At 42.3% G+C, this 25812-nt stretch overlaps 1 protein-coding gene and 1 long non-coding RNA gene across 8 annotated transcripts in view; one reads left to right on the top strand and one right to left on the bottom strand.

The window, feature by feature from the left end:
- Positions 1–1141: 1141 nt before the first annotated feature.
- Positions 1142–22538, bottom strand: LOC138416176 (uncharacterized). 5 transcript variants are annotated; one of them, XR_011247567.1, is made up of 6 exons: positions 22287–22536; positions 21149–21280; positions 20684–20822; positions 8129–8270; positions 7213–7570; positions 1142–1622 (listed from the first exon to the last, which is right to left on the bottom strand). It is a non-coding gene; the product is annotated as an uncharacterized lncRNA (long non-coding RNA). The 5 variants fall into 5 exon arrangements; XR_011247566.1 differs by having other exon boundaries at positions 7213–7284; positions 22344–22536; XR_011247565.1 differs by lacking the exon at positions 22287–22536 and adding an exon at positions 21591–21956 and having other exon boundaries at positions 7213–7284.
- RCOR3 (REST corepressor 3) overlaps positions 21955–25812 on the top strand; it is a 52701-nt gene continuing 48843 nt past the window's right edge. Inside the window, exons 1-2 of one of the 3 annotated variants that reach the window (XM_069544972.1) lie at positions 21955–22478; positions 22946–23002. In XM_069544972.1, coding sequence (XP_069401073.1) covers positions 22310–22478; positions 22946–23002 — 226 coding nt within the window. In that variant the 5' untranslated portion in view covers positions 21955–22309. Of the gene's footprint in view, positions 22482–22945; positions 23003–25812 lie in introns of all 3 variants that reach the window. The other 2 variants (XM_069544973.1, XM_069544971.1) reach the window with 2 other exon arrangements.

The following is a 25812-nucleotide window of genomic DNA, read 5'->3' as shown; positions in this document are numbered from 1 at the left end:
AAGGGTCAGTGTAGGGCTATATTTCTGCCTGCAGTTTAATGGGGTTTCAAAAAACAGTATCAAGGATTTATGTGGTTGGAAACGAAAACCTATCAAGAAAGGTTCACAGATTTAGGACGATCCCTTCTGGGGAAGAGAAGAGGATATTTCTTGTCTTTAACTGTAGCTCTTGAGATTATTTTGTGCAGCATCCTACAATTTACATTTTGTTTTCACATACATCATCTTGTTTGTGACTAAGCTGCTTAACAAGTTAGATAAGAAAATAATCAAAATGAGTTTTTCCATTTTAAATGAGTTTTAAACATAATTTTAAATAATTTTTGTAAGTATAGACTTCAGATATATAAAATTTCAAAATTATTATCAAGGCATAAAGACTATAGCTTTTTATTACAAAGCACAGATGGTCCTCAGTTTTAGACATGGTTGCAGTTAAGGAGAAATACAGCAGAGCGAGCTGACTGGCTGTACCTTCAGGAAGCACAATCTGTCCCTGAAAACGTCCACAACTCAATTTCATTGTAATGTCCAGAGTTGGTGCAGCTTTCAAGTTCTTCCCCACGCTAAACAAACCCCTCAGCAAGCCTGAAAGGAATATTCCTCCATTATAATTAATAAAATTGCTTCCTGTTTTATAAATATTCAAGGATTTTGTGACACAATAAAAGGAGACAGACAAATACATCATTACAGTAAAATGTTCTGATTATTGTCACCGAGTCTGCACAATCTACTCCAGGGAATAAACTGAATTTCCCTGGGGTGGAATCAGAGATGATCTTGAGAGAACTGCATCTTAAAGGAAAAATCATCACAACACCAGAGGACAGGAATAACAGCAGAACTGGAATGTTTGATTCAAATAGTAACTAAGGTACTAGTATTTTCTATTTTGAAACTTCTTAATCCATAAAATTAAAATGTTAGACTAGGTATTTGATGCATTTAAAATTTTAAAGTCATACATTGAGGAAAATGAAAAATTATAATAATTTAAATATAAATCATTACTAATATCAGTTGCTGGCAGGTAAAACAAGGTGTTACAAACAAACTAACATAAACACTATATGAAATAAAGAAAATGTAACTAATGATGATTAACAGAAGATGACGTAATTTAAAAGAAAGATGTCTCTTTAAGTGTGTCAATTGGTCTTTATTAGATAGTGAACTTATTTTTGTGTACATTTTTTCAGCTGCTGAAAAAGCTCTGATTCTAAACTAGTTGGAAGATAATATCATTTTTATCAGCTAACTCCAAACATTTCCTTTTTACTCCATCTTCAAACGATCTCTGTCTCTGTCTCGCTGTCTCTTGCTGACTTTGAGGACATATTTTTAATAACTATTTTCTCCATGGGTTGCAATCTTTTTATTGACATCAAGCTGTGTTCTAATTCTTTCAGAAGAGATATCACACATCTCTTTTGGCTTCTTTAGTTTCATGGGGAGCTTCCACACAGAGTTTCTTGCATTAGTTTCAGCACTGGCATTTTCATATTCTATTTGTTCAGAAGTGCCTGGAACTCAAGTATTAGTCTTCCAGTAGAAGCTTCTCCTTTCAATTCTCATTAATTCTTCCTCTTAAGAATTATGGAGACAGAGAAGAAGTTCATCTAAGCAAGTAAAACAGTTTAATTAGAAACTGTAATGCAATATAATATGTAAATAACTCAAATTGTAGAAATTTTTAGAATAATGGTTTTACTCCAACAGAAAATACTGATCTTCTGGTACCTTAAAATATCATAGTATATGAAACACTAAAATTTTAAAAAAAGAAACTGATATTGCATTGATATGAAACACTAAAATTAAAAAAAAAAAGAAACTGATATTGCATTTCCTTGTAAGCTATTACATAGCTTACAAGTGAAATGTAATCCACAGAATACAAGGCAGACATGCAGTTCAGTCCTGGTATTAAGAATCACAAATCTAGCAACCTGAAGTAGTTCAAATAGAGATTCAGATCTTTACTATACTCTCTGAAGAAACTCCCCAAGGAGAAATACTTATGTAAAACTTCATTAAAATCCACTTTCTTTATCCCAAATGCCTGGAACACATCAAAAGTCTTCTCTGTTCATTACCAAAGCTCTCAGAACTTTCATTTGAACCCATATAGGGTGAATTTCTGTGTTCCCATTATCCTTTACCTTCCAGAATTACCATTTGTTATTTTTTCACTTGTAACCCCTTTCCCATGAAGGTCCTCTGGGTCCTCAGCTTAAGGATGGAATGGGAGGTCAAGGGACTTGTTGTTCAGTTGCTAAGTCAAGTCCAACTCTTTGCGACCCCGTGGACTGCAGCATACCAAGCTCCTCAGTCCTCCCTAACTCCCGGAGCTTGCTCAAATTCATGTCTATTGAGTTGGTGATGTTATCTAACCATCTCATCCTCTGCCTCGCTCTTCTTTTTGCTTTCAATCTTTCCCAGCATGAGACTTTTCCAGTGAACCAGATCTTCACATCTGGTGGCCAAAGTATTAGAGCTTCAGCTTCAGCATTAGTCCTTCCAATGAATATTCAGGGGCAATTTCCTTTAGGATTGACTGGTTTGATCTCCTTGCTGTCCAAAAGTCTCTCAAGCATCTTCTCCAGCACCACAAATCAAAAGCATCAATTCTTTGGCACTCAGCCTTCTTTATAGTCCAACTCTCACATCTGTACATGACTACTGGAAAAATCATAGCTTTGACTACATAGATCTTTGTTGGCAAAGTGATGCCTCTGCTTTTTAATATGCTAAGTTTATCATAGCTTTCCTTTCAAGGAGCAAGTGGCTTTTAATTTCATGGCTCCAGTCACCATCCACAGTGGTTTTAGAGCCCAAGAAAATAAAATCTGTCACTGCTTCTATTTGCCATGGTGATGGGACTGGATGCCATGGTTTTGGTTTTTTGAACGTTGAGTTTCAAGCCAGCTTTTTCACTCTCCTTTTTTACTCTCAAGAGGCTCTTTAGTTCCTCTTCATTTTCTGATATTAGAATGTTTGCATATCTGAGGTTGTTTATTTCTCCCGGAAATCTTGATTCCAGCTTTTGATTCATCTAGCCTGGTATTTCAGGACTTGATGTAGGTCCTATATTCTCTTAAGGAGCAAAACTACATTGAGAAGGAGGAAGACAGAGAAGTAGCCTGAGGACACAATGTTGAGGGAGGGATTATTTTTTGCATTGTTCTTGAATATAAGAAACATTAAGGTGTTTATAGAAGGGGCCCAATGGAAAAAGAGACATTAAAAACACAGAAAAGATGAACTAGAATAAGCCACAGATGGAGGCCCTGGGCCTTGGCACATGCTGTTCCTCTCTTGCCCAGGACTCCCTATTTATGCCATCTGGGTGTGTACTGCTTGTTCTTCAGGACTCAGAAATCAGGTCCTACAGAAAGTCTTACAGGATCCCCCTCCATGTTTCCATAGCTACTGAGACACATCCTAGTGTGGCCTGTATTTAATGGCCTCAGGCACTCACAGACACTATCACTAAAGACCAGGTCTGGTAGATCCTTGTAACCTCAATCTCAGGCAGAGGATATAATGCACACAGTAGCAGGTTCTCATAACAATCGTTAAATAAATGAATGAATATTTTAAGGAGAGGAAGAGGTGATCACACAACCATAAAAACAAGATAAGTCTTCTTTGAAAGAAACTACTTAAAAACATCATTTTCGTGGTCTCTGTTTAGCTAAGATAGGAACTCTGCATGCTCCCAAAGAGAAAGTATAAAGGGAACTAAATATTCTACAATTTAAAATGACTGATTCCTAGAAGGGTGGGTTATGGAAGGTTCAGTTCAGTTCAGTTCAGTCTCTTAGTCATGTCCGACTCTTTGCGACCCCATGAATCGCAGCACGCCAGGCCTCCCTGTCCATCACCAACTCCTGGAGTTCACTCAGACTCACGTCCATCGAGTCAGTGATGCCATCCAGCCATCTCATCCTCTGTCGTTTCCTTCTCCTCCTGCCCCCAATCCCTCCCAGCATCAGAGTCTTTTCCAATGAGTCAACTCTTTGCATGAGGTGGCCAAAGTATTGGCGTTTCAGCTTCAGCATCATTCCCTCCAAAGAAATCCCAGGGCTGATCTCCTTCAGAATGGACTGGTTGGATCTCCTTGCAGTCCAAGGGACTCTCAAGAGTCTTCTCCAACACCACAGTTCAAAAGCATCAGTTCTTCAGGACTCAGCTTTCTTCACAGACCAACTGTCACATCCATACATGACCACTGGAAAAAGCATAGCCTTGACTAGACGGACTTTTGTTGGCAAAGTAATGTCTCTGCTTTTCAATATGCTAATGCCCACTTCAAATCCTAGGTAGCCCACCTCAAATCCTAAATTATGCCCTTCTTCTTTAAGGCATTAAGATTTACTGTTCCAGAGAGTTAATGTTTTTCAGCAATAGATTATTTCATATAATATGTATTATCTCACAGTTCACATGGGTCAGGAATTAGAGAGTGGCTTAGCTGGGTCCTCTGGGTCAGGGTCTCTCACAAGGCTGCTGTTACAGTATTGGCTAAAGTGAAGTGAAGTGAATTTGCTTAGTTGTGTCTGGCTCTTTGCAACCCCATGGACTGTAGCCTACCGGGCTCCTCCGTCCATGGGATTTTCCAGGCAAGAACACTGGAGTGGGTTGCCATTTCCTTCTCCAGGGTAACTTCCCAACCCAGGGATCGAACCTGGGTCTCCTGCACTGCAGGCAGACACTTTACTGTCTGAGCCACGATGAGCTGAGGATGTGGGTGCAGAGGTGACCCTAAGCACAGATGAGAAAATGTGAAAGGTGAGACAGGGGATGGAAAAAAGTCAGGAAGTGTGCTTTACCGAGCAGGGTTAACAAGTAGGCTGGTAATGAGTGGGTCCCCCTGTTAACAGCCTCACTGAGGGTTCAACCCTACTGAGAATCCTCTGAGAAACCATGTGGAACACATCTAAATATTGTCCCTCTGGTGGTGAGGAGCCTGGGGCATTAATTCACCCACTCTATCCACAACTGGTTAAAGAGGATAACTCCCCCTCCACACTTGTGTGCTGCACCTGCCTATAACAGAACAAGCTCCCGTGGGGCCAAAGAGAGATTTCAGGCAAAGAAGAGAGACATGGAGCTGGAAGTAAACTCTCAGTGTGTGGAAACCATATTTGTGCTGCACTGAGGACAGCCAAGGGGTTGTGACGCAGGATACTATCAGTGTTTGCTACAAGTGGTTTTCCTTTGGATTCATGGAGAGGCTTATACAGTGCAGGGCTTTTGGTCTTTACTCTCCAATGTTGTCTTGTGGCTCAGCTGGAGAAGAACCTGCCTGCAATGTGGGAGACCTGGGTTCGATCCCTGGGTTGGGAAGATCCCCTGGAGAAGGAAATGGCAACCCACTCCAGTATTCTAGTCTGGAGAATTCCACGAACTGTATAGTCCATGGAGTCGCAAAAAGGTGGACACAACTGAGCGACTTTCAGTCTCCAATACTGTAATTCCACTTTTAAAATCAGTTCAACCCATCAGTAAAGAGATTCACATATCTTCAGTCTGTGGTCTTGGGCAGACTGAAGTAGTAGTCTACTTCAATCCCTCTTCTCTGAAGGACAGTGTCCTGGATATTCTCCCAGTGATCAGCAGTGCAAAGAACAGTTACACACAGCTGATCAGAGGAAAGGATGGGAGCCTAGGAGATACTGAGTGGACAGCATAGGGGAAGTGAGACTGGATCTTCCCCACGATCCCTACACTGACCTCTGCCAAAGAAGGGGTGATGGAGGCTTGGGTTACAACTGCTGGCAGTGTGTTTGATGGCTTGTGGCTAAGGATGGGGGTGAGGTCAAGAGAAAGGTCATCTATGAAGAATAAAAAGAGCCTAGTAATGGAGTTGGAGAAGTGAAGATGATGGAGAAAATCTGAAATAGCTCTTGTTGAAAATGAGAAGACTTTAAAAAACAGGGTTGTCATAGGAGGCGTGGAGGGTCATACTGAGGATGGTGCCAGTTAATCACTAGGGTAGTAGTTTGCCCAGTGGCATAATTATCTGGAACTGGGCTCAGACCCAGGTAGAGATTCACAAGGATGAGTGTCACCTTTGTGGGTTTTTTCTTATTGGTTACACCATTCATTATAATCTGTCCAACTGGTTATGGATTTTTGTGTCTAATTCTCCAATGGAGAGGCAAAGGGGTGTGTGACTAGACAAAGACCTTCTAACCCCTGACATTCCAGAATTATGTTTTTGGTTAAGTCTCTTTCTCTTACAAGATTATGAGCCTCTTAAGGCCATAGATTATACATTATTCATCTTTGTTTCAAAATTATGATGCATAAATGTTTGTGGAATTATGATGGAATACATTTTAAAGCCTCCAAATTTATTGAACGTACTTTGTGACTTACTTGCTAGTTCAAACTAAGAAACTGAAAAAGTAGAAAAAAAATTTAAGAACCAGGAAAGCCATTTCTGCTTTATTAATAAATAGGAAGAAAAATATGAAGACTCAGTTAGTCTGAAAACCTAACAACTTAAGACACAACTAACAACTTAAAACACAACTTTTGACTTATAAGAAAGTTACAAATTTTAAACATTTGGCTGGTTAAAATAATTGTATGTATATTTAGTTTATTCCCTTCCATAGGAACTAGGAATAGTTTTATGTGTGTATATAGAAAAACATTATACAATTACATAAGACTCTTGTTTAAAATAGTATTATTCACAGTGAGGTGTTAAACTCCTAAGGCCATTCAGTGGTGATTCGCAAAACTTACAAAGCAAATAAGCCATATCTTCCAGAAACGAGAGTGCTACAATGATTTTTATTCAGTGAGTGTGGGAAAGGAGCAACCTGAGAGGTAGGTTGGGTTGATTATGGTTCTCTTAGGAATACACAACATAGAGAGACTGTGATGATTTTTCATGTGTCAACTGGTCCAGAGGGTACCCAGATACTTGGTCAATCATTATTTGGGTGTTACTGTGAAGGTGTTTTTGGATGAGAGTAACACTTAAATCCTTAGCCTGAGTAGGCTGTTCTCCCTAATGTGAGGGGGTCTCACCCAACCTGCTGAAGACCTGAATACAACAAACGCATTGAGCCTCTCCCAAGTGAGAGAATTCCTTTTGCTTGATGGCCTTTGAAATGGGACATTAGCCTTTTCCCTGTCTTCAGACTTGAGCTGAATCATTGGCTCTTTGGACTAGACTAGACCACTTACCCTCCTGGGTCTCCAGCTTGCCAACTCACCCTCCAGATCTTGGGACTTTCCAGCTTCTATTATCACAGGAGCCTATGTAGATAGATAGATGGTGGTATAGTCACTAAGTTGTGTCCAACTCTTGTGATGCCATGGACTGTAGTGCACTAGGCTCCTCTGACCATGGGATTTCCCAGGAAAGAATACTGGAGTGGGTTGCCATTTCCTTCTCCAGGGGATCTTCCTGACCCGGGATTGACCCTGGGTCTCCTGCATTGCAGGTGGAATCCTGCACTGCAGGTAGATTCTTTACCAACTGAGCCACCAGGGAAGCCTAGATAGATAGATTGATTGATCCATGTTTCTTCTTGGAAGAATCCTGATTAAAACAGAAGCCAAGAACATATATACCTGACCTGTTGAATTTGAAATAATTCTCTTCCTAAGTCTTCACGAGTATTTATTAATACTAACTTCAGTAATTAAAATAATAACTATACCATATCCAGGCTGGCCTCAAACTGAAATTGACATGACATAAAAATAAATTGTAGAATCGAAGAGGTAGGTAAATTAATTCTCCTTGTATAAATTCTTTCCACTTTTCTGTGCATTTAATAATTTTCATAACAAAACATTGAGGAAAATAATTTAAAATGTATAGGTTGTGGAAAGTAAAATGTTTATAAAGTAAATAGAATAAAGTAGAACAAAATTCTTACTAGTATTTTAAATAAACTGAATTTAATTGAAATACCCCAATTCCAAAACAGCAGTAACAAGATGCCATCTCAGCAGATGACCTTGACCCTTACTTCACAGGTAAGAATGATACCTTTATGAAATACCCCAAATGTCCAACCACCACTCCTGCAAACTTGCTGTACAAGTATCTCTGTTTTAGCTTTCTCTAGTCTCAGAGGATAAGGAGTACCACCTCTTGGTCAAGACCAATCCAGCCATCTTGTCCTTGTTGCGCCATCTTGTCCTTGTTGCTCCATCTCCAAAGTCTTGCTCCATCAGTTAGTCCCTCTCTGCTTTTGTTTCTTCTGTGCCTTTCTCATTAATGGTTTCTTCCCCTACAATATGTATGAAATGCTTAAGAAATCTACTTCTCCAAAACATCCCCTTTGTCTCAGATACATAAGATGACTATTAATATTTTACAGAGATTCCTATTTAGAAGAATATTGGGCTTCCCTTGTGGGTCAGCTGGTAAAGAATCTGCCTGCAATGTGGGAGACCTGGGTTCGATTCCTGGGTTGGGAAGATCCTCTGGAGAAGGGAAAGGCTACCCACTCCAGTATTCTGGCCTGGAGAATTCCATGGACTATACAGTCCATGGGGTCACAGAGTCAGACAGGATTGAGTGACTTTCACTTCACTTCTGTTTAGAGGATTCTAGGTCTTCCTTGGGCAATGCCGGTCTGTGAAATGCTTGTTACTGATCAGAGATTGAGATAAGGAACTTTCATCATAGTGTAAAGCAACTATTGGGTTGGCCAAAACGTTCATGTTCTTCCACAAGATCTTTCAGAAAAACCTGAATGAACTTTTTGGCCAACCCAATACCTTAATAAGCATGCAGTTTCATTCAGTTGACTTCTTATTTTTTAAGTAAGACTTTCTCAGTGAAAGAAACAGTGTGTTCGTGTACATTCTAGCACGTTACCTCACTATGGTTATGATCTGGTAATGAACAGTGTGTGGACTGGCACCAGTCAGGAGACTAGTTTGTTTCTGGACTACACATCAAGTAACACGAATTGGAGTGACAGTAATGCAAATCTCTCCACACATCCATACCAATATGTTACCCCAGTCAAGTGAGGCTGGAGAGAGAACTGTCAGAATTAGCTCAGTTTGGTGTTCAGATTATGTTTCTAAGACATTGGTCACGTATGTTCGAATCAGTATCTGTCTAGAGCAGTGGCCCCAACCTTTTTGGCACCAATGACCAATGACCAATTCCTTGGGTAATGCTGGTCTGTGAAATGCTTGTTAGTTATCAGAGATTGAGATAAGAAACTTTCATCATAGTGTAAAGCAACTATTGGGTTGCACCAATGACCAATTTTGGCACCAGTGACCAATTTTGTGGAAGACAGTTTTTCCACAGACCTTGGGGGGGAAAAGGCAGGGATGGTTTAGGGATGATTCAATTGCATTACATTTATTGTGCACTATACTTCTATTATTATTAAATCAGCTCCACCTCAGAGCATCAGGCATTAGATCCTGGAGGTTGAGAATCCTTGGGCTGGTCTAGAACAATAATCATCAAACTACAGATCTTGACCCAAACTTCTTGGTAAGAATTGTTTTGTGGAACTTTTTAAATTTTTAAAACTGTGATATAGTTTCTTACAAAGTTGTGTTAGTTTCTGCTGTACACTGAAGTGAATCAGCTTTATGATACATACATCCCCTCACCGCCCCATCCCATCTCACCCGTCTGGGTCATCACAGAGCACGGAGATCAGCTCTCTGCACTACACAATAGCTTCCCATTAGCTGGTTCACACATGGTAGCATATATATGTCAAACCTAATCTCCCAGTACACTTGATCTTAGCCAAAAGGCCAAGAAACGAAAAGTAGGAGGTCAAGAAATATATGGAGTAACAGGCAAATTTGGCCTTGGAGTACAAAACGAAGCAGGACAAAGGCTAACAGAGTTTTGCCAAGAGAACGCACTGGTCATAGCAAACACCCTCTTCCAACAACACAAGAGAAGACTCTACACGTGGACATCACCAGGTGGTCAATACTGAAATCAGATTGATTATATTCTGGAGAAGAAGCTCTCTACAGTTAGCAAAAACAAGACCAGGAGCTGACTGTGGCTCATATCATAAACTCCTCATTGCAAAATTCAGACTTAAATTGAAGAAAGTAGGGAAAACCAATAGACCATTCAGGTATGACCTAAATCAAATCCCTTATAATTATACAGTGGAAGTGAGAAATAGATTCCAGGTATTAGAACTGATAGACAGAGTGCCTGAAAAACTAGGGATGGAGGTTTGTGAAATTGTACAGGAGACAGGGATCAAGACCATCCCCAAGAAAAAGAAATGCAAAAAGGCAAAATAGTTGTCTAAGGAGGCCTTACAAATAGCTGAGAAGAGAGGCTAAAGGCAAAGTAGAAAAGAAAAGATATATCCATTTGAATGCAGAGTTCCAAAGAACAGCAAGAAGAGATAAGAAAGCCTTCCTCAGTGATCAATGCAAAGAAATAGAGAAAACAACAGAATGGGAAAGACTAGAGATCTCTTCAAGAAAAGCAGAGATACAGAGGGAACATTTCAGGCAAAGATGGGCACAATAAAGGATAGAAATGGTACAGACCTAACAGAAGCAGAAGATATTAAGAAAGGCGGCAAGAATACACAGAAGAACTATATAAAAAAGATCTTCATGACCCAGATAACCACGATGGTGTGATCACTCACCTAAAGCCAGACATCCTGGAATGCGAAATCAAGTGAACCTTAGGAAGTATCACTACAAAGCTAGTGGAGGTGATGGAATTCCAGCTGAGCTATTTAAAATCCTAAAAGATGATGCTGTTAAAGTGCTGCATTCAGTATGCCAGCAAATTTGGAAAACTCCGCAGTGGCCACAGGACTGGAAAAGGTTAGTTTTCATTCCAATCCCAAAGATGCGCAATGCCTCAAAGAATGTTCAAACTACCGCACTACTGCACTCATCTCACATTGTAGCAAAGTAATGCTCAAAACTCTTCAAGCAAGGCTTTAACAGTACATGAACTGTGAACTTCCAGATGTTCAAGCTGGATTTAGAAAAGGCAAAGGAACCAGAGATCAAATTGCCAACATCCGCTGGATCACTGAAAAAGCAAAAGAATTCCAGAAAAACATCTACTTCTACTTACTGATTATAGCTTTCGACTATATAGATCACAATAAACTGTGGAAAATTCTCAAAGAGATGGAAATACCAGACCACCTGACCTGCCTCTTGAGAAATCTGTATGCAGGTCAAGAAGCAACATTTAGAACTGGACATGAAACAACAGACTGGCTCCAAATTGGGAAAGGAGTACGTCAAGGCTGTATATTGTCACCCTGCTAATTTAACCTCTATGCAGAGTACATCATGTGAAATGCTGGGCTGGATGAAGCACAAGCTGGAATCAAGATTGCCGGGAGAAATATCAATTAACTTCAGATACGCAGATGACACCACCCTTATGGCAGAAAGTGAAGAGGAACTAAAGAGCCTCTTGATGAAAGTGAAAAAGGAGAGTGAAAAATCTGGCTTAAACTCAACATTCAAAAAACTAAGATCATGGCATCCCATCACTTCATGGGAAACAGATGGGGAAACAATGGAAACAGTGAGAGACTTTTATCTTCTTGGGCTCCAAAATCACTGCAGATGGTGACTGCAGCCATGAAATCAAAAAACACTTGCTCCTTAGAAGAAAAGCTATGACCAATTTAGACAGCATATTAAAAAGCAGAGACATTACTTTGCCAACAAAGGTTTGCCTAGTCAAAGTTCTGGTTTTTCCAGTAGTCATTTATGGATGTTGAGAGTTAAAACCATCAAGAAAGCTAAGCACTGAAGAATTGAGGCTTTGTAATTGTGTTGTTGGAGAAGACTCTTGAGAGTTCCTTGGACTGCAAGATCAAAGACTTTTGAGAGTTCCTTGGACTGCAAGATTTCCTAAAGGAAATCAGTCCTGAATATTCATTGGAAGGACTGATGATGAAGTTTTACTTTGGCCACCTGATGCGAATAACTGACTCACTGGAAAAGACCCTGATGCAGGGAAAGAGTGAAGGCAGAAGGGGACGACAGAGGATGACTATATAGACAAAGTTTGAGCAAGCTCCGGGAGTTGGTGATGGACAGGGGATCCTGGAGCGCTGCAGTCCATGGGGTCGCAGACATGACTGGGCGACTGAACTGAATCTCCCAGTTTATTCAACCCCTTCTTTTCCCCCTACCACCCATGTCCACATCCAATCTGTGCTTCTATTCGTATCATGCAAATAGCTTCATCTACATTATTCTTCTAGATTATACATATGTGCATGTTATATTTGCATATTTCTGATAACTATTCAAAATTGTTAATTCCCCTTATCTCTGTGAGTATACTTTTCTTTGACTTGGGACTTGCCATTGAGTTGCGCTAGCCAATGGAATGTTACATGTGACATGACCAAAGGTTTGAAGAATTTTTGTGCAACTGGGCTTACTATTTTGTACCTCTGCCATTTGCCTAAGAAAAATATGTTTAGGCAGGTCCACAAGTATCAATAATAGGAGAGACACATGGGGCACAGTCACCCAAGCTAGATCCCCCTAGCCAGGATCAGTCTGTAACAGCTAACCACCAACCAACTCACAGACCCACAGGCAAGCCCTGCCAAGACCAGCCATCACACCCTGCTGAGTCCAGCATAGATCAGCTGACCCTAACCAACACACAAAAATCGAGTGAGAGAAATGCTTGCTTTTATATGTTCCTAAGATGTTCTCATGTGAAGAGTTGACTCATTGGAAAAGACTGATGCTGGGAGGGATTGAGGGCAGGAGGAGAAGGGGATGACAGAGGATGAGATGGCTGGATGGCATCACTGACTTGATGGATGTGAGTCTGAGTGAACTCCGAGAGTTGGTGATCGACAGGGAGGCCTGGAGTGCTGCGATTCATGGGGTCGCAAAACTGAGCGACTGAACTGAAGATGTTCTGGCTGTTTGATTATAAAGAAACAGCTGAGTGATACACATTTATGTCTGTATTGGGTTAACAATATAATATATATTGCAGTGGGTCACAAAAGTTGTGAAAGCCACTGGTCTAGAAAAGCACCAAGTTTCTCTTGTATTCCTTGTTATTTAATGAACTTAAAGGAAATTCCTGTCTGGGAGTGGCTGCTTGCAGTAACAAAAAATGAAGGCAAACAGAAAATAGACCTGAGAGATGAGAAATGAAGTCTGTGTGGTGGGTGTGGGGAGAGACAGAGACTTAATAGCAATAAGCCTTTATTTTATATAAAATTGGCTGTTTCCTGTTGCTTTTTCTTTTGAGCAACTTTTCTCAAGTTCTAATCAATACAATGTGTGTGTTACTCGCTCAGTTGTCTCTTTGTGACCTCATGGACTGCAGCCCACCAGGCTCCTCTGTCAACGGAATTCTCCAGGCAAAGATACTGGAGTGGGTTGCCATTCCCTTCCCAACCCAAGGATCCAAACTTCTGTATTGCAGGTAAATTTTTTACTGTCTGAACCATTTATTAATACTATGAAGCCCTGGTTTTCACACTGGCATATATCCATTCTGTTTACAATCCATTTCTTTGTAGTATTCTTAGTTTAAATCACACATAAAATTAAATACTGGAAACAAAAGATAGTTGTTTCTTCACAATTTAATTCAACCTAGAATACCTTCCTATCCAAGCATCTGCCTCCAATGTGGGAGACCCGGTTTCGATCCCCGGGTCAGGAAGATCCCCTGGAGAAGGAAATGGCAATCCACTCCAGTATTCTTGCCTGGAGAATCCCATGGATGGAGATGCCTAGTAGGTTACAGTCGACGGGGTCGCAAAGAGTCGGACACAACTGAGCGACTTCACCTTACCTTACCTTCCTATCCTACCCATTATCATTACATCTCAATCTATAAAATGGTAAAGGCTTCACAGAGGCTTCAAATATTTTATAATTAGAACACTTTAGTTTCAAAACATAATTCATGGCCCACAAGTAATGAGAATAATTTCTAATAACTGCCTCAGCTCCCATTATTATAAATTTTATACTTAACATATTTCCAGTACTCCACATTCAGGTGGCTACCTACCAGATGAGGGTTACGTGAGTAAGAACTATAGGGTGAGTCACCCAGTCAGGGACAGTAGAGGAGGTGAAGAAAGGCCTCTTGAAAACCAACAGAAATATCCCCAGCATTTGGAGTTGCTATAACCAGCAAGTGTTATAGAAGCTACAGTAACAAAAGAGTGAAGGTTATCACCCTAAGAATAGTGAAGTAAGAAGACAATCTGCCTTCTTCTTCTTTCTCCCTGGACTCACTTCAAGGGTCTGGGGAAGGAGGAGGGGAGAGTCCCATACCTACTGCAAACCCCACAAATTCAGCCTACACTAAATAGAATCAAATTACTCTACAACAGAAAGAAATGGAGTTAGATCAAGATGTATCAATAGGGGGAAAAAAACATGCATGCAGAAAGGAGACTTTTTGACAACTACCTTTTAGAAATCGGGTTTACATCCTAATAAATTGAAATTCTTTGGGGAACCTGTTTCTTTTTACTGTTATTTCTGGGAGTATTTCTATCCAAATAAGGGACTATTGTATAGATTCCGGTTGCCATCTCCCTGGTCAGTTCTGGAGAAGCTCTTTGATTTTATTTCTAATCTCTATATTTAATAACATCTGAATATTTACTATGTGCCAATGACTGTGTTTCTGTCAATGTCTAAATACCAAGTTTACAGATTATTCTATACATTATATTTAGATTACTATCTCCAATCTCCAAAAATTTATTTTAGGAGCCCCTAATCTCATGAGCAGCATGTTTCTGAAACATTTTCAAGTTACTTTCTAAAATTATTTCCACAAATCAGTCTAGTGTTAGTTTGTATCCATTTCAGAGGTTGATACTTCTAATCTTACCCCCAGATCCACAGATTACCTCACAACTTGGATCCTAGTGTTCCCTATAGACTGATTTTAATGAGTGTTCTCTCAAACACCTTTTTTAAATAAGAAAAATTGATTTGTGAATTCTCTTTTATAATTTGTGAAACCAAGAGAAAGTGAATGGCTTAGTAAAGGATACTCTGTATCAGGGGAATGTGTCAGCGGATGAGTCGGCCCTACTCTTCGTGATTCCTTGGACTGCAGCTCACCAGGCTCTTCTGTCCATGGGATTTTCCAGGCAAGGATACTGGAGTGGGTTGCCATTTCCTTCTCCAGGGGATCTTCCTGACCCAGGGATAGAACCCAGGTCTCCTGCACTGCAGCCAGATTCTTTTCTGAGTTACAGGGGACAGAGTTAAAATGTAAACTTTAAATTGTCTAGTATTTCCCTCTTATTTAAATTTAGCCAAACAAATCATTAAAAAATGTTTGTATGATTTAGACATTTGGAAAAACTGTTTAAATCACCTACTTTTAAAGACTATATACACATTTAAATGTAATTCTCCTAGACAGATAACAATCTATTTTTAAAGACATGGAAATTTCATAGTCTCCTTCCGTAAACAATTCCACAACTAAAATATTCTTCTAGAAAATGCTCGTTACAGCTAACTACAAAATTCATTCATTAAACAAACATGCACTGTGCGCAGGTATTGTACCCAATGCTGAGAATATAAATTAAGACATTGTTACTGCTCTTAAAGAGAGATTCCACTTAACAAAGGTACAAATGTCCACAGTCAAGTCATATATGTTAGGTAAGAAAGAGAGAACTCAAAAAGCTCTCAAAAGGTTCAGGTAAACTAAGTCAGGTGAAATTAAATGGCAATAGAATCAAATTCATTTACTGATGGGGGGGTGGGGAGGAAAGGGGAAAAAAGGGAAATAAAAAATCTACATGAGTCTAAGTAGGGAGAGACAGGCTAAACAATAACAAATGTAAAAGCCACGAGAATGCAGCTGATTCCAGATTTAGTAATCATGTTCCCAAGAAAGCTAATTTTAGGATGGATTCATAAAAATAAGGTGTAAAGAAAAGGGGTCCAAATATTTCCAATTGACTTTGCAGCAAGTAGCCCTCAGTGTCGCAGGTGTCTTAAGTACAGACTAGAGCATGTTAACAGGACAATGGAAAAGGTGAAGGATCTGAAAACAGTATCAGAATGATGATGTTTACCCTAAAAGACAAAGCAGGACATGAGTTTTTTAAATATTGAAAGGACCTGTATGACAGAAATTGCTACCTACCCTTTCAACACTTTTTTTCCTTCATCCTTATCTATAGAGCCCTGATTTTTAGCAGAGCACTTTGATGGCCCCCAGCCTCCTTGAGGTTAGTGGCCATGTAACTAAATTCTGACTATTGATAAGTCAACAAAAGTGGTATGTGGTACTTTCAGAAAATCTCCTTCAAGAGAAGGGGTATGCCCTTCTGCCTTTCTTCCTGTCCTGCTGTGAGGAGTGTCATCCTGATGACTGGCCATCTAGCAGCTACTTTGGATCACAAGGGCAAAAGTGACAAACTAGGAACAGAGAAGCTGTAGGAAAGGAGCCTGGGTGCCTGACAACTTCATGGCAGTTGTCACTTCAGCCCAGGACTTTCTACTTCTGGATATTTTTACATGAGAATAAATAAATTTTCATTTTGTTTAAGACACTGTTATTTGGGGTTTCTCTTACATGTAGTTGAACTTTAGGTACAAAAAAAGGATATTTTCTGAGACTCCGACATCTTTAAAAAATGAAATGATCCCCTTTGTGATGCAGTTACCAATCTCTGTACCTGTTTAAATGGAGGCTGTAAGACAAACATCAGAAGTGGTAAACATTCCAGGGGGTAAAGAAAAAGTGGGTTACCAGACCTCTAAAATTCCTGTCAGCTCTTAATATTATGATCCCCCCCCCAACTTCTCACTTGGGGATGATCAGTGGCTCTAAAAAACAAAAACACACACCTCCTTTTTTCTGTTGAAAACATATCTGGACTATGCCCACTAGACTCAGCCCAACACTGAGTAGCACAGTGGTGGGCAGTCTTCAGGCTCTGCTGCCTGACTCTATCTTGGAGTTAAATTTATTCTAAGACAGGCACCTCTAAAGTAAAAATAAAGAAGTGTGAAGTGTAGTTGCTCAGTCACGACTCTTTGTGACCCCATGGACCATAGCCTACCAGGCTCCTCTGTCCATGGGATTTTCCAGGCAAGAATACTGGAGTGGGTTGCCATTTCCTTTTCCAAAAAAATCAAGAACCAAAGAGCAAATCAATAAACTCTTTAGCAAAATTGTTGTCATAAAGACAATCATGAGCCTGGAAATGAATAAACCAGGATCTCTATGGAGATCCTTCCTGTGTGCCTAGCGTAGTTGGTTAATCAAGATGTAGCCCACGACCACTACCATGTTTAATTTTTTTTCCTTTTATGCAATGAAGGTAACACCCTTATCCCCTTTCCATCTTTCCTCTTCCATTCTGTTCTCCATCTTATAACAGCTGTAACTTTACTTCATTTCCCTTGTTACACTGTCTTCAAATTACTGTTCTGTAATTATAATCACCTGTGCTTTGTCTATTAAGTGACTTTTTAAACATTTATTTCCTTGAAACAGTAATACACACACATGGCAGGAGTCCAATTTTGAATAGCACACACAAGAGATAAATGCTCCCTTTCATCTCAGAGTCTGACACCCCCATCTCTTGAGATAAACAGTTTTCAAGCACTCTTGAGAAATAAGCTGAACATGAATGTTGTTAAGTTGGCTAAGTTGGGTCCAACTAGACTGTAGCCCGCCAGGCTCCTCTGTCCATGGGATTTCCCAGCCAAGAACACTAGAGTGGGTTGCCATTGTCTTCTCCAGGGGATCTTCCCAACCCAGGGATTGAACCCATGTCTCCTGTGTTACACATTGCAGGTGGATTCTTTATTGCTGGGCCCTAGGAAAGCAAACATGTAAAGGCAGCTATATATATATATAGATAGATAGATATAGATATTCGTATTTTCTAGAAACACTATCATCTTTTACATTTAGGTCCAAAAGCTATTTTGTTGTTCAGTTGCTAAGTTGTGTCCGACTCTTTGCAACCCCATGGACTGCAGCACACCAGGCTTCCTGTGCTTCACCCTTTCCTAGAGTTTGCTCAAACCCATGTTCACTGAGTTGGTGATGCCATCCAACCATCTTGTCTTGTTACCCCTTCTTCTGCCCTCAACCTTTCCCAGCATCAGGGTCTTTTCCAATGAGTTGGCTCTTTGTATCAGGTGGCCAAAGTATTGGAGCTTTAGCATCAGTCCTTCCAATGAATATTCAGAGTTGAGTAGGCATCAAGTATATTCAAATGACCCAGCATCATTTACTCAAACATCCATTTTTTTTTCCTCATCACTACAGCATCACCTTTGCAAAATTAAAATGTTCACATAATCATGTTTGGGTATCCTATTCAGTTCCATTGGTCTATTTTCTAATATCTGATAGTGCAAATCCCCCAACTTCATTCTTGTTCCAGATTGTCTTGGCTGTCTTTGATCTTTATATAATTTCCATATACATTTAAGGCTCAGTTTGTCAATTCACTCACACATACCATCTGCTGGATTCTAGTAGGGATTAGCCTAAATCTATATAGATCATTTGGGGAGAACTGACACCTTTACAAAATTAAATCTTCTGATCCATGAGGACAGTATCTGTTCAGCTACTAATACTTGGGTCTTCTTTAATTACTATCAACAACACAATTTTCAGTACAGACTTCTTATATCTTTTTCATTAAAATTTATTCCTAGGTGCAGTGGGCTGGATGGTGCCCCAAAGACATTAGGGCCTAATCCTTGGAAACTGTAAGATGTTTATTCGGAAAAAGCATCTTTGTAGATATGATTAAGGATCTTGAGACAAGGAGATAATTCTGTATTATTCAGGCGGGCCATACATGCTAGCAGTCTCTATATAACAGTGTGCCTGCATGCTAAATCACTTCAGTCATGTCTGACTCTTTGTGGTCCTATAGACTGTAGCCTGCCAGGGTCCTCTGTCCATGGAATTCTCCAGGTAAGATTACTGAACTGGGTTGTCATCCCCTTCTCCAGGGGATCTTCCCAACCCAGTGATCTAACCCACATCTCTTTTTGTCTTCTCACTTGCAGGTGGGCTCTTTCCCACTAGCACCACCTAGGAAGCCCCCTATATAACAGACGAGGAAAATTCTAGACACACAGAGAAGGCAACGTGAAGATGGACACAGAGGTTAGAGTGACTGTGGCTTCAAGCCTAAGAATGCCAGCAGACAACAGAAACTGGAAAAGGCAAGAAACAGATTCTCCCCGCAAGCCGCTTGAGGGAGCTCAGCCTACTGACACCTCAATTTCAGACTTTTCGTTTCTAGAACTGTGAGAGGATGAATGCATTTTAAGCTACCATGCTTGTGGTAATTTGTCACAGCTGCCACTGGAAACTAACATACTAGTTATTCAATATTTTTTGTCCATTCATGTATGGTAAAACATAAAAAAATTTAATTTCCTAATTGTTTAGCGGTGGTATATAAAATTAACCTTTATATACTGACTGTATAAACTTGCTAAATTCATTAATACTAACAGTTTATAAATTTTATATAGACTATCGTGCTTTTTTCCAAACAACAGGTTTATGTATTTCTTTCTAATCCTTATATTACCTTGCTTTTTTACAGTCACTGGGATGCCAGTACAACAGTGACTTATATCTCTTTTCACATCTTGAATTTTTAACTATGAAAATGTAATGTCTGTTCCAAGGTTAAAATATAATGTACATATTAAAAATTTTTAACACAGTAAAAACAAACAAACAAAATAATCAATAGCCCTCTAGTTAACAAATCCAAAGGCCTTTTCTTAAACCCCTCTCGTGACTCTGCATCCTTCAACATTGTTTATGATCCCTTCTTAATGCTTATTTCTTCCTTGCCCAGATTCTTTTTTTCTGCCTCTAACCCCTTTTATAGACATTCTTCAAATTTTCTTAGGCCTTTTCTCTGTCTATACTGTCTTTGTTAACTGTTGGGATATCATTTTAAGGCCTATGATTATTCTTCAGAACTCTTCTCTTCAGGGGCAAAACAGAAACTTCTTTTAAATGCCATACTCAAACACCCATTCTTCTCCCTAGAGAAATGCAGTATTCCATGCTGCACTCAAGGAAACTGTGAAATCTTCCCACTTTAAGAGTTTTAATAAATAGTGAGTTACAGAAGTTCCCAAATCTTCACAATATTTTAGTCCTTCATCTACAGACAGAAACTCCTTTCTGAAGAAAAGTGGCTGAAAGGTATTGGAATGCTGGGGTGTTAGAAAGCTGGCTGGCCAAGCAGCTTCAGAGTGATATTTATCTTTGTGAATTCACTCAGTTTAGGGTCTGGCCTTTGTGTTACAGGACCAGACATGCTGAATCATGAGCATTAGAACTTGTGTATGAAAACCAAAATACCAGTGTGCTAATTCACAATGAAAAAATATAACTGTCAAGGGAAATGAACAGCTATTCATTTCATTTGGCCAAAATGTTCTCTCCCTGCAGAAAAAATTATATGGGAATTAAAATAACATTTACAACTGTGTTTGTTAAGAAAGGAAATAGAATTAAAGGTTTAGTTGTAAGCTTCAAATATTTAATGGAATCATATCAGGTTTTGATAAGGAAGATGAAACTACCTCTACTACCAGAACCTGACAGGTTTTTGTACCTGCTCAGACTTTCCCCTTTAGACCGGGGACCCTGACAAATATTTACCTCCCAGGCTTTTTCTTGGCTCAATTCCTGATTTACACGTTCCATCTTTAGGGATGTTATTTCTTCCAATGAAGACTTCTTCTGGCCAGAGACGCTTCTTTCCGTTTTGATCCATTCTGCATTGATCTATAATAGAAATCTTCCAGGACAATTTTAAGTGTTTGACATAATACCTTACTGTGGACCCCAAACACCGATCTGCATACATCTCCGTACTAAATGTTCACAAGAAATCCTAATTTCTATTTACTGCTGAGCCAAAAAAACCCCCAATTTTTTAAAATGTAAGAAAATCTTAAGTAGCCCCCTCAAGGCCAGGCAGCCTGGCACACAGCAGACGTCCTCAAATCTGGTGAATGAAAAATGCAGTTCCTATTCCTCGTGCCTAACGCAATTCAGGAAAGCATTACAGAGCAAATCGCCTGCCAGGCTGGAAACCCCGCTAGACTGCAGCTCTGGGCTCACCTCCGCTCGGGGCCTCCGCCCTCTCCAGAGCTCGGCTCCAAGCCTCCACCACAGGTCAGCGCGCCGAGAAAGCGCCAACTGGGCGAAGATCCCGTCCCAGTTTTTATTTCACCACGGACAACGCCCACTCCCCTAAGTAATGAAACAGAAAAAACGAACAAAAGAAAGGAAAAGGTGAGACAAGGCCGACTGAGGAAAAAGGTTTTTAAAAACAAAACACTGTTTGGTGATATACAGCTGCAGTGCTCGGTACTAGAAACTCATCTCGGCAGCCTCAGCCTCTCCAGGAAATCAGGCCCCAGTTCTGAGGTGCAGACCACACAAACTGCCGCGTCCAGAGGGTTAGGACCCGGCCCCCAGCTTCGGCCGCCCGGGCCTCGGATTCCCAAGGCTGCCCCGGCTCCTCCGCCCGACTCCACCGCGAGCAAGCGTGCTTCTCCACCTCGACGCCGGCGGGGAAGCCCTGAAATCCGGCGGCCGACCCTCCGCGGCATTTCAAAAGGGCCGCGCTCCAGCGACGCCCCCCTCAGAAAAGATTAAAGGGGCGGGGGCCGCTCCTGGGACGCTGAGGCCTCGGGTAGGCGACAGGCCTCGGGGAGGCGACGACCCTCCCGCAGGCAGACCGCGTTCCTTCCGCCCTGAGAGGGCAAAAGAGTCCCGAGGCCTCGCGCGCGCGCCTCCGCCCGCGCTCCGCAGCGCCCCCTAGGAAGGAAGCCCGCAACGCGGCCGCGCCTCTGCGGCGATTTTATTAGCGCTCGGTTGGGGTTGCCCGGCCGGTCGGCGAGCGGGGCTTCCCCGCCCCTCCCCCTCCTCTCCAGCGCATCCCCCCTCCGCCCTCCCCCGCCCGGCGGCCGGAACCTCCCTGCGGGGCGGAGTGATACCGGCGGCGGCGTAGAGCGCGGCGCGGCCGAGAGGGGCGGCGGACGGAGGAGGAGGGGAGAGAGGCGGGGCCGGGGCGGGTTGTTGTGAGGCGACTGCGCTACTGCCGGACCGGGGCGGTTATGGCGGCTCCATATTAACACCCTCCTCCTCCTCCTCCGCCGGCGCCGCCGTCTCCTCCTCCTCCTCCTCTCCTCTCCCGCCCGCGCTCGGAAGCCATCTCCCCCTTCCCCCTGACGCCTACCTCTTCCCCCCTCACCTTTCCCCCTCCCCTCTTCTACCATGCCCGGCATGATGGAGAAAGGGCCCGAGTTACTGGGAAAGAACCGATCGGCCAACGGCAGCGCCAAGAGCCCGGCGGGCGGCGGCGGCGGCGGCGGCGCCTCGTCCACAAACGGCGGGCTGCACTTCTCGGAGCCCGAGAGCGGCTGCAGCAGCGACGACGAGCACGGTGGTAGCCTCGAACTCCTCCCAGCCGGCCCGCCTGCCCCCCCCCCCCGCCCTGTCCCTCTCTCCTCCCCTCCCCCAGCCCCCTCCCCTCCCCTCGCCGAGCTCCCGCCCGCCCTCCCCCTCGGAGCCCGGGCGCTGCGGTAGCCTCGAACTCCCGGTGCAGTGCAGCAGCCCCCCCCCGCACCCCCGAGACCCCCGTCCCTCCGCCCTCCACCAATCCTCCGCCCTCGCCCGCACCCCCCCGCCCCACCGCACCTCCAGCTCCCCGCCCCCATCCGCTGCCATCTCCCGGAGTGCCCGGAGTTAATATCTTCCCATCCACCCGCCGCTTCTTTTCCTCTCCTCCTGCAATTTTCATATTTTATTAAGTATCTCTTCCTTTCTTTTTTTTTTCTTTGCTTTTTCTTTTTTTTCCCCCTCCCCGTCTTTCTCTCTTCTTTTTTTTCCCTTCTTGACATTGCTTTGCAGATGTTGGGATGAGAGTCGGAGCAGAATATCAAGCTCGGATCCCCGAATTTGATCCAGGTAAATCTGTTTGCTTAAGCAAAATCCTGTCTTCTTCCCCCCGCTCCCCCCCCCCATCTCCTTTTCTGGGACTGGTTTAGGGTGGAAAGGGGTAGAGGGCGGACGGGCGGGGTTGGGGTCCGGGTGTGCGGTTGGGAGGAGATGCGGGGCTGGGATGGGCAGGCATCTCTGGCGGGAGGCTGTCATGTCACGCTTGGCAAGGCTGTGACACAGGGCGTGTGGGGAGATGCGTGCCTTGCAAGGTTAACATGGTTCCCCTGGAGGCCACTTGCCCGCTGGTGGCATTTACCTTCCCACTCGCCTTGATCCGGGAGTGAGCGGAGGGAGACGGCCCTCGGTGGAATCGGGGGGTCGGAGGCCAGGGGTGGAGCGGCTGCGGGCCCCAGAGCTGGAGAAGCGGGTGTGCGGGCTGTGCGTGGAAGAACCCTGCAGATGTCAGTGGCCACCCGACCCAGCCCCCCGGGAGCCCAGGGCCGCGCTCCGCCCTGGCGGCGATCCCCGGGAGGCTGTCACCGGCCGAAGCCGAGGGCGAGCCCTGCCTGACCCGCGGGCGCGCACACGGGATTTGCTTTCTTTTTTTTTTTTTTTTCCCCTTTCTTTTTTGGCTAGGTGGTGTAGCTTTGGTGGCGACCGCTTTGCAGAGTAGGAGCCGCGGAGCGAAAGGGATTGGGGGAAGAGGGTGGGGAGAAGCCAGAGGCACACCTCGCTCCAGAGCCAGCCCCGGGGAAGTGAGACCACAGGACAAGTGACCGCAGCTGCCAAGGAGACATTTTCTCCCCGAGCAGCCAGGTTCCAGCGTCCTCTGCCAGCCCGGCTTGCGGGCTCCCTGTCTACTTTTCTCCAAACAGGCTCCCTGGCGGTCACGGGATCTCAGCCTGATCGGGGATTGGGCGAGAGTTCCGCATATGGAGGCGCCCTTGTTGGAGCCTCTCGGAGTGGAGCGTGTCTCCTCCTCCCCACCCCACCCCAGACCCTCTTCAGTTCAGGCTTTGGGCAGGCTTGGAAGGGTTTTGTTCCCCCCACCCCCTACCCCTTGCACTTGGTCAGTTCCTTGCCCATTGCCCACTTACAGTACTGTCGTGTCTGTGTCGAACTCTTTAATTCTGTATTAGATATTAATGGGGCTTACTTGTATTTTCTTAGGGAAGATGGCATGTTTCTTTGCTTATAGTTTATCCGAGGGTATTTTCATTATTCTGCCCATTGCTGCGATGCAGAGTGATATTTACCAACCGTTTAAAGATGTTTAGGGTTTAGGCAGCTCTTCTAGTTCTAAAGGAAAGGGTAAAATAATAAGAGGGTAAAATAGGATTGTCAGTGCAGGCTATTTTTCAGTAGGTAAAGACAATGATACAGGGGTGCTTACTAGGTCAGAGTTGCCTTCTAAATAACATGACTTTTCATAAATTTTATTCAGAAGCTCTCAGTGTGTGTGCTGGAGGGCTTCAAATAATTTTAATGTTGTGAAACAAATTTTCTTTATCTATGTAGCTAGTAGGTGAATAGCACTTCCACATGACTGCTGCCTCGGGTTTTAGCTTGACATTTGGAAGCTAACTCTGGCTTATGACAGACTGAATTAATCACTCAGGTCTTATTTTTGTGCCCTGAGCAAGTCACTGGCCCTCCCTAAGCCTCAGTTTCCCGAGTTGTAAAATGGAAATAAAAATAGGGAATTCTTGCTAAGGTTATATGAGTGGGCAAATGGCAGTACTCTTTGGAGGTTAAATTATCATTCCTCATAATCATGAGGAATGATCCTGCATATCTTTATATCTTTCTGATTTGGGGCTTTCCTTGGCTTACCACTTTTTTAGAAATTGATAAACTTATTACCCAGTTAGAACTCAGCAGCATAATAAACATGGCTTTTTGTCCCATTAGGTAGGTTTATATTTCATAAACAACAAATGGACACAAGTTGATGAGGGGTCTTGTGTTAAAGAGCTGGACTTCATTCTGAAACAGATGTGTGCAGGCCGTGACCTAATCCCTGTAGCAATTTTGGGAACAGATTTCAAGCAAAGGAATACTAGAGCCGATTTTAAAGTTAGAAAAATAGCTCATTTAAAGTGCAGAGTACTTTTTATGTGGTTTCACATGGCCACTATTTGTATTACCCAATATCCTTGATCATCATATTTTTGCATATTTTGCCTAAGTGGAATATTTGAGGGAAAAATCTCAAATATTGTAATTTTTAAAGTTACATTTTCATTGAGTTTACTCAGACTATCACTGATGCTTTTTGTTAGAATAAGGATAGATATCGTTTTCTTTAAATTCATCTATAGACATGCCTCAGAGATAGTTGTGAGTTTGATTCTAGACTACTGCAATAAAGCAAATGTCACAATAAAGCATGTTACGTGAATTTTTTGTTTTCCCAGTGAGTATAGAAGTATACAATGACATTAGGTCCAGAAATGCAATGTACATACCTTAATTAAGAAATGCTTTATTGCTAAAGTATGCTAGCCATCATCTGAGCTTCTAGGGAGTTGTAGTGTTTTTTTTATGCAGTAGTAGCATCCAAGATCACAGATCATCATGACAGTATAATAATAATGAAAAAGTTTGAAATATTGTAAGAATTACCAAAATGTGACACAGATAAGAAATGAGCAAATCCTATTGGAAAATGGTGCTGATAAACTTGATTGACACATGCTTGCTGTAAACCTTCAATTTGTTTAAAAAAAAAATTCACAATATCTGTGAAGCACAATAAAATGAGGTATGCTTGTATTCGTTTTCTCTTCAATAATCTGCAGAATATTGAACCCAAGGGTACAACTAAAACCAGTTAT

The sequence above is a fragment of the Ovis canadensis genome, chromosome 12 (genome assembly GCF_042477335.2).
Source record: "Ovis canadensis isolate MfBH-ARS-UI-01 breed Bighorn chromosome 12, ARS-UI_OviCan_v2, whole genome shotgun sequence".
Taxonomy (NCBI): Eukaryota; Metazoa; Chordata; class Mammalia; order Artiodactyla; family Bovidae; genus Ovis; species Ovis canadensis.
Note: the sequence above shows the minus strand (reverse complement) of the source record. Positions and strands in the feature narration are given on the sequence as shown.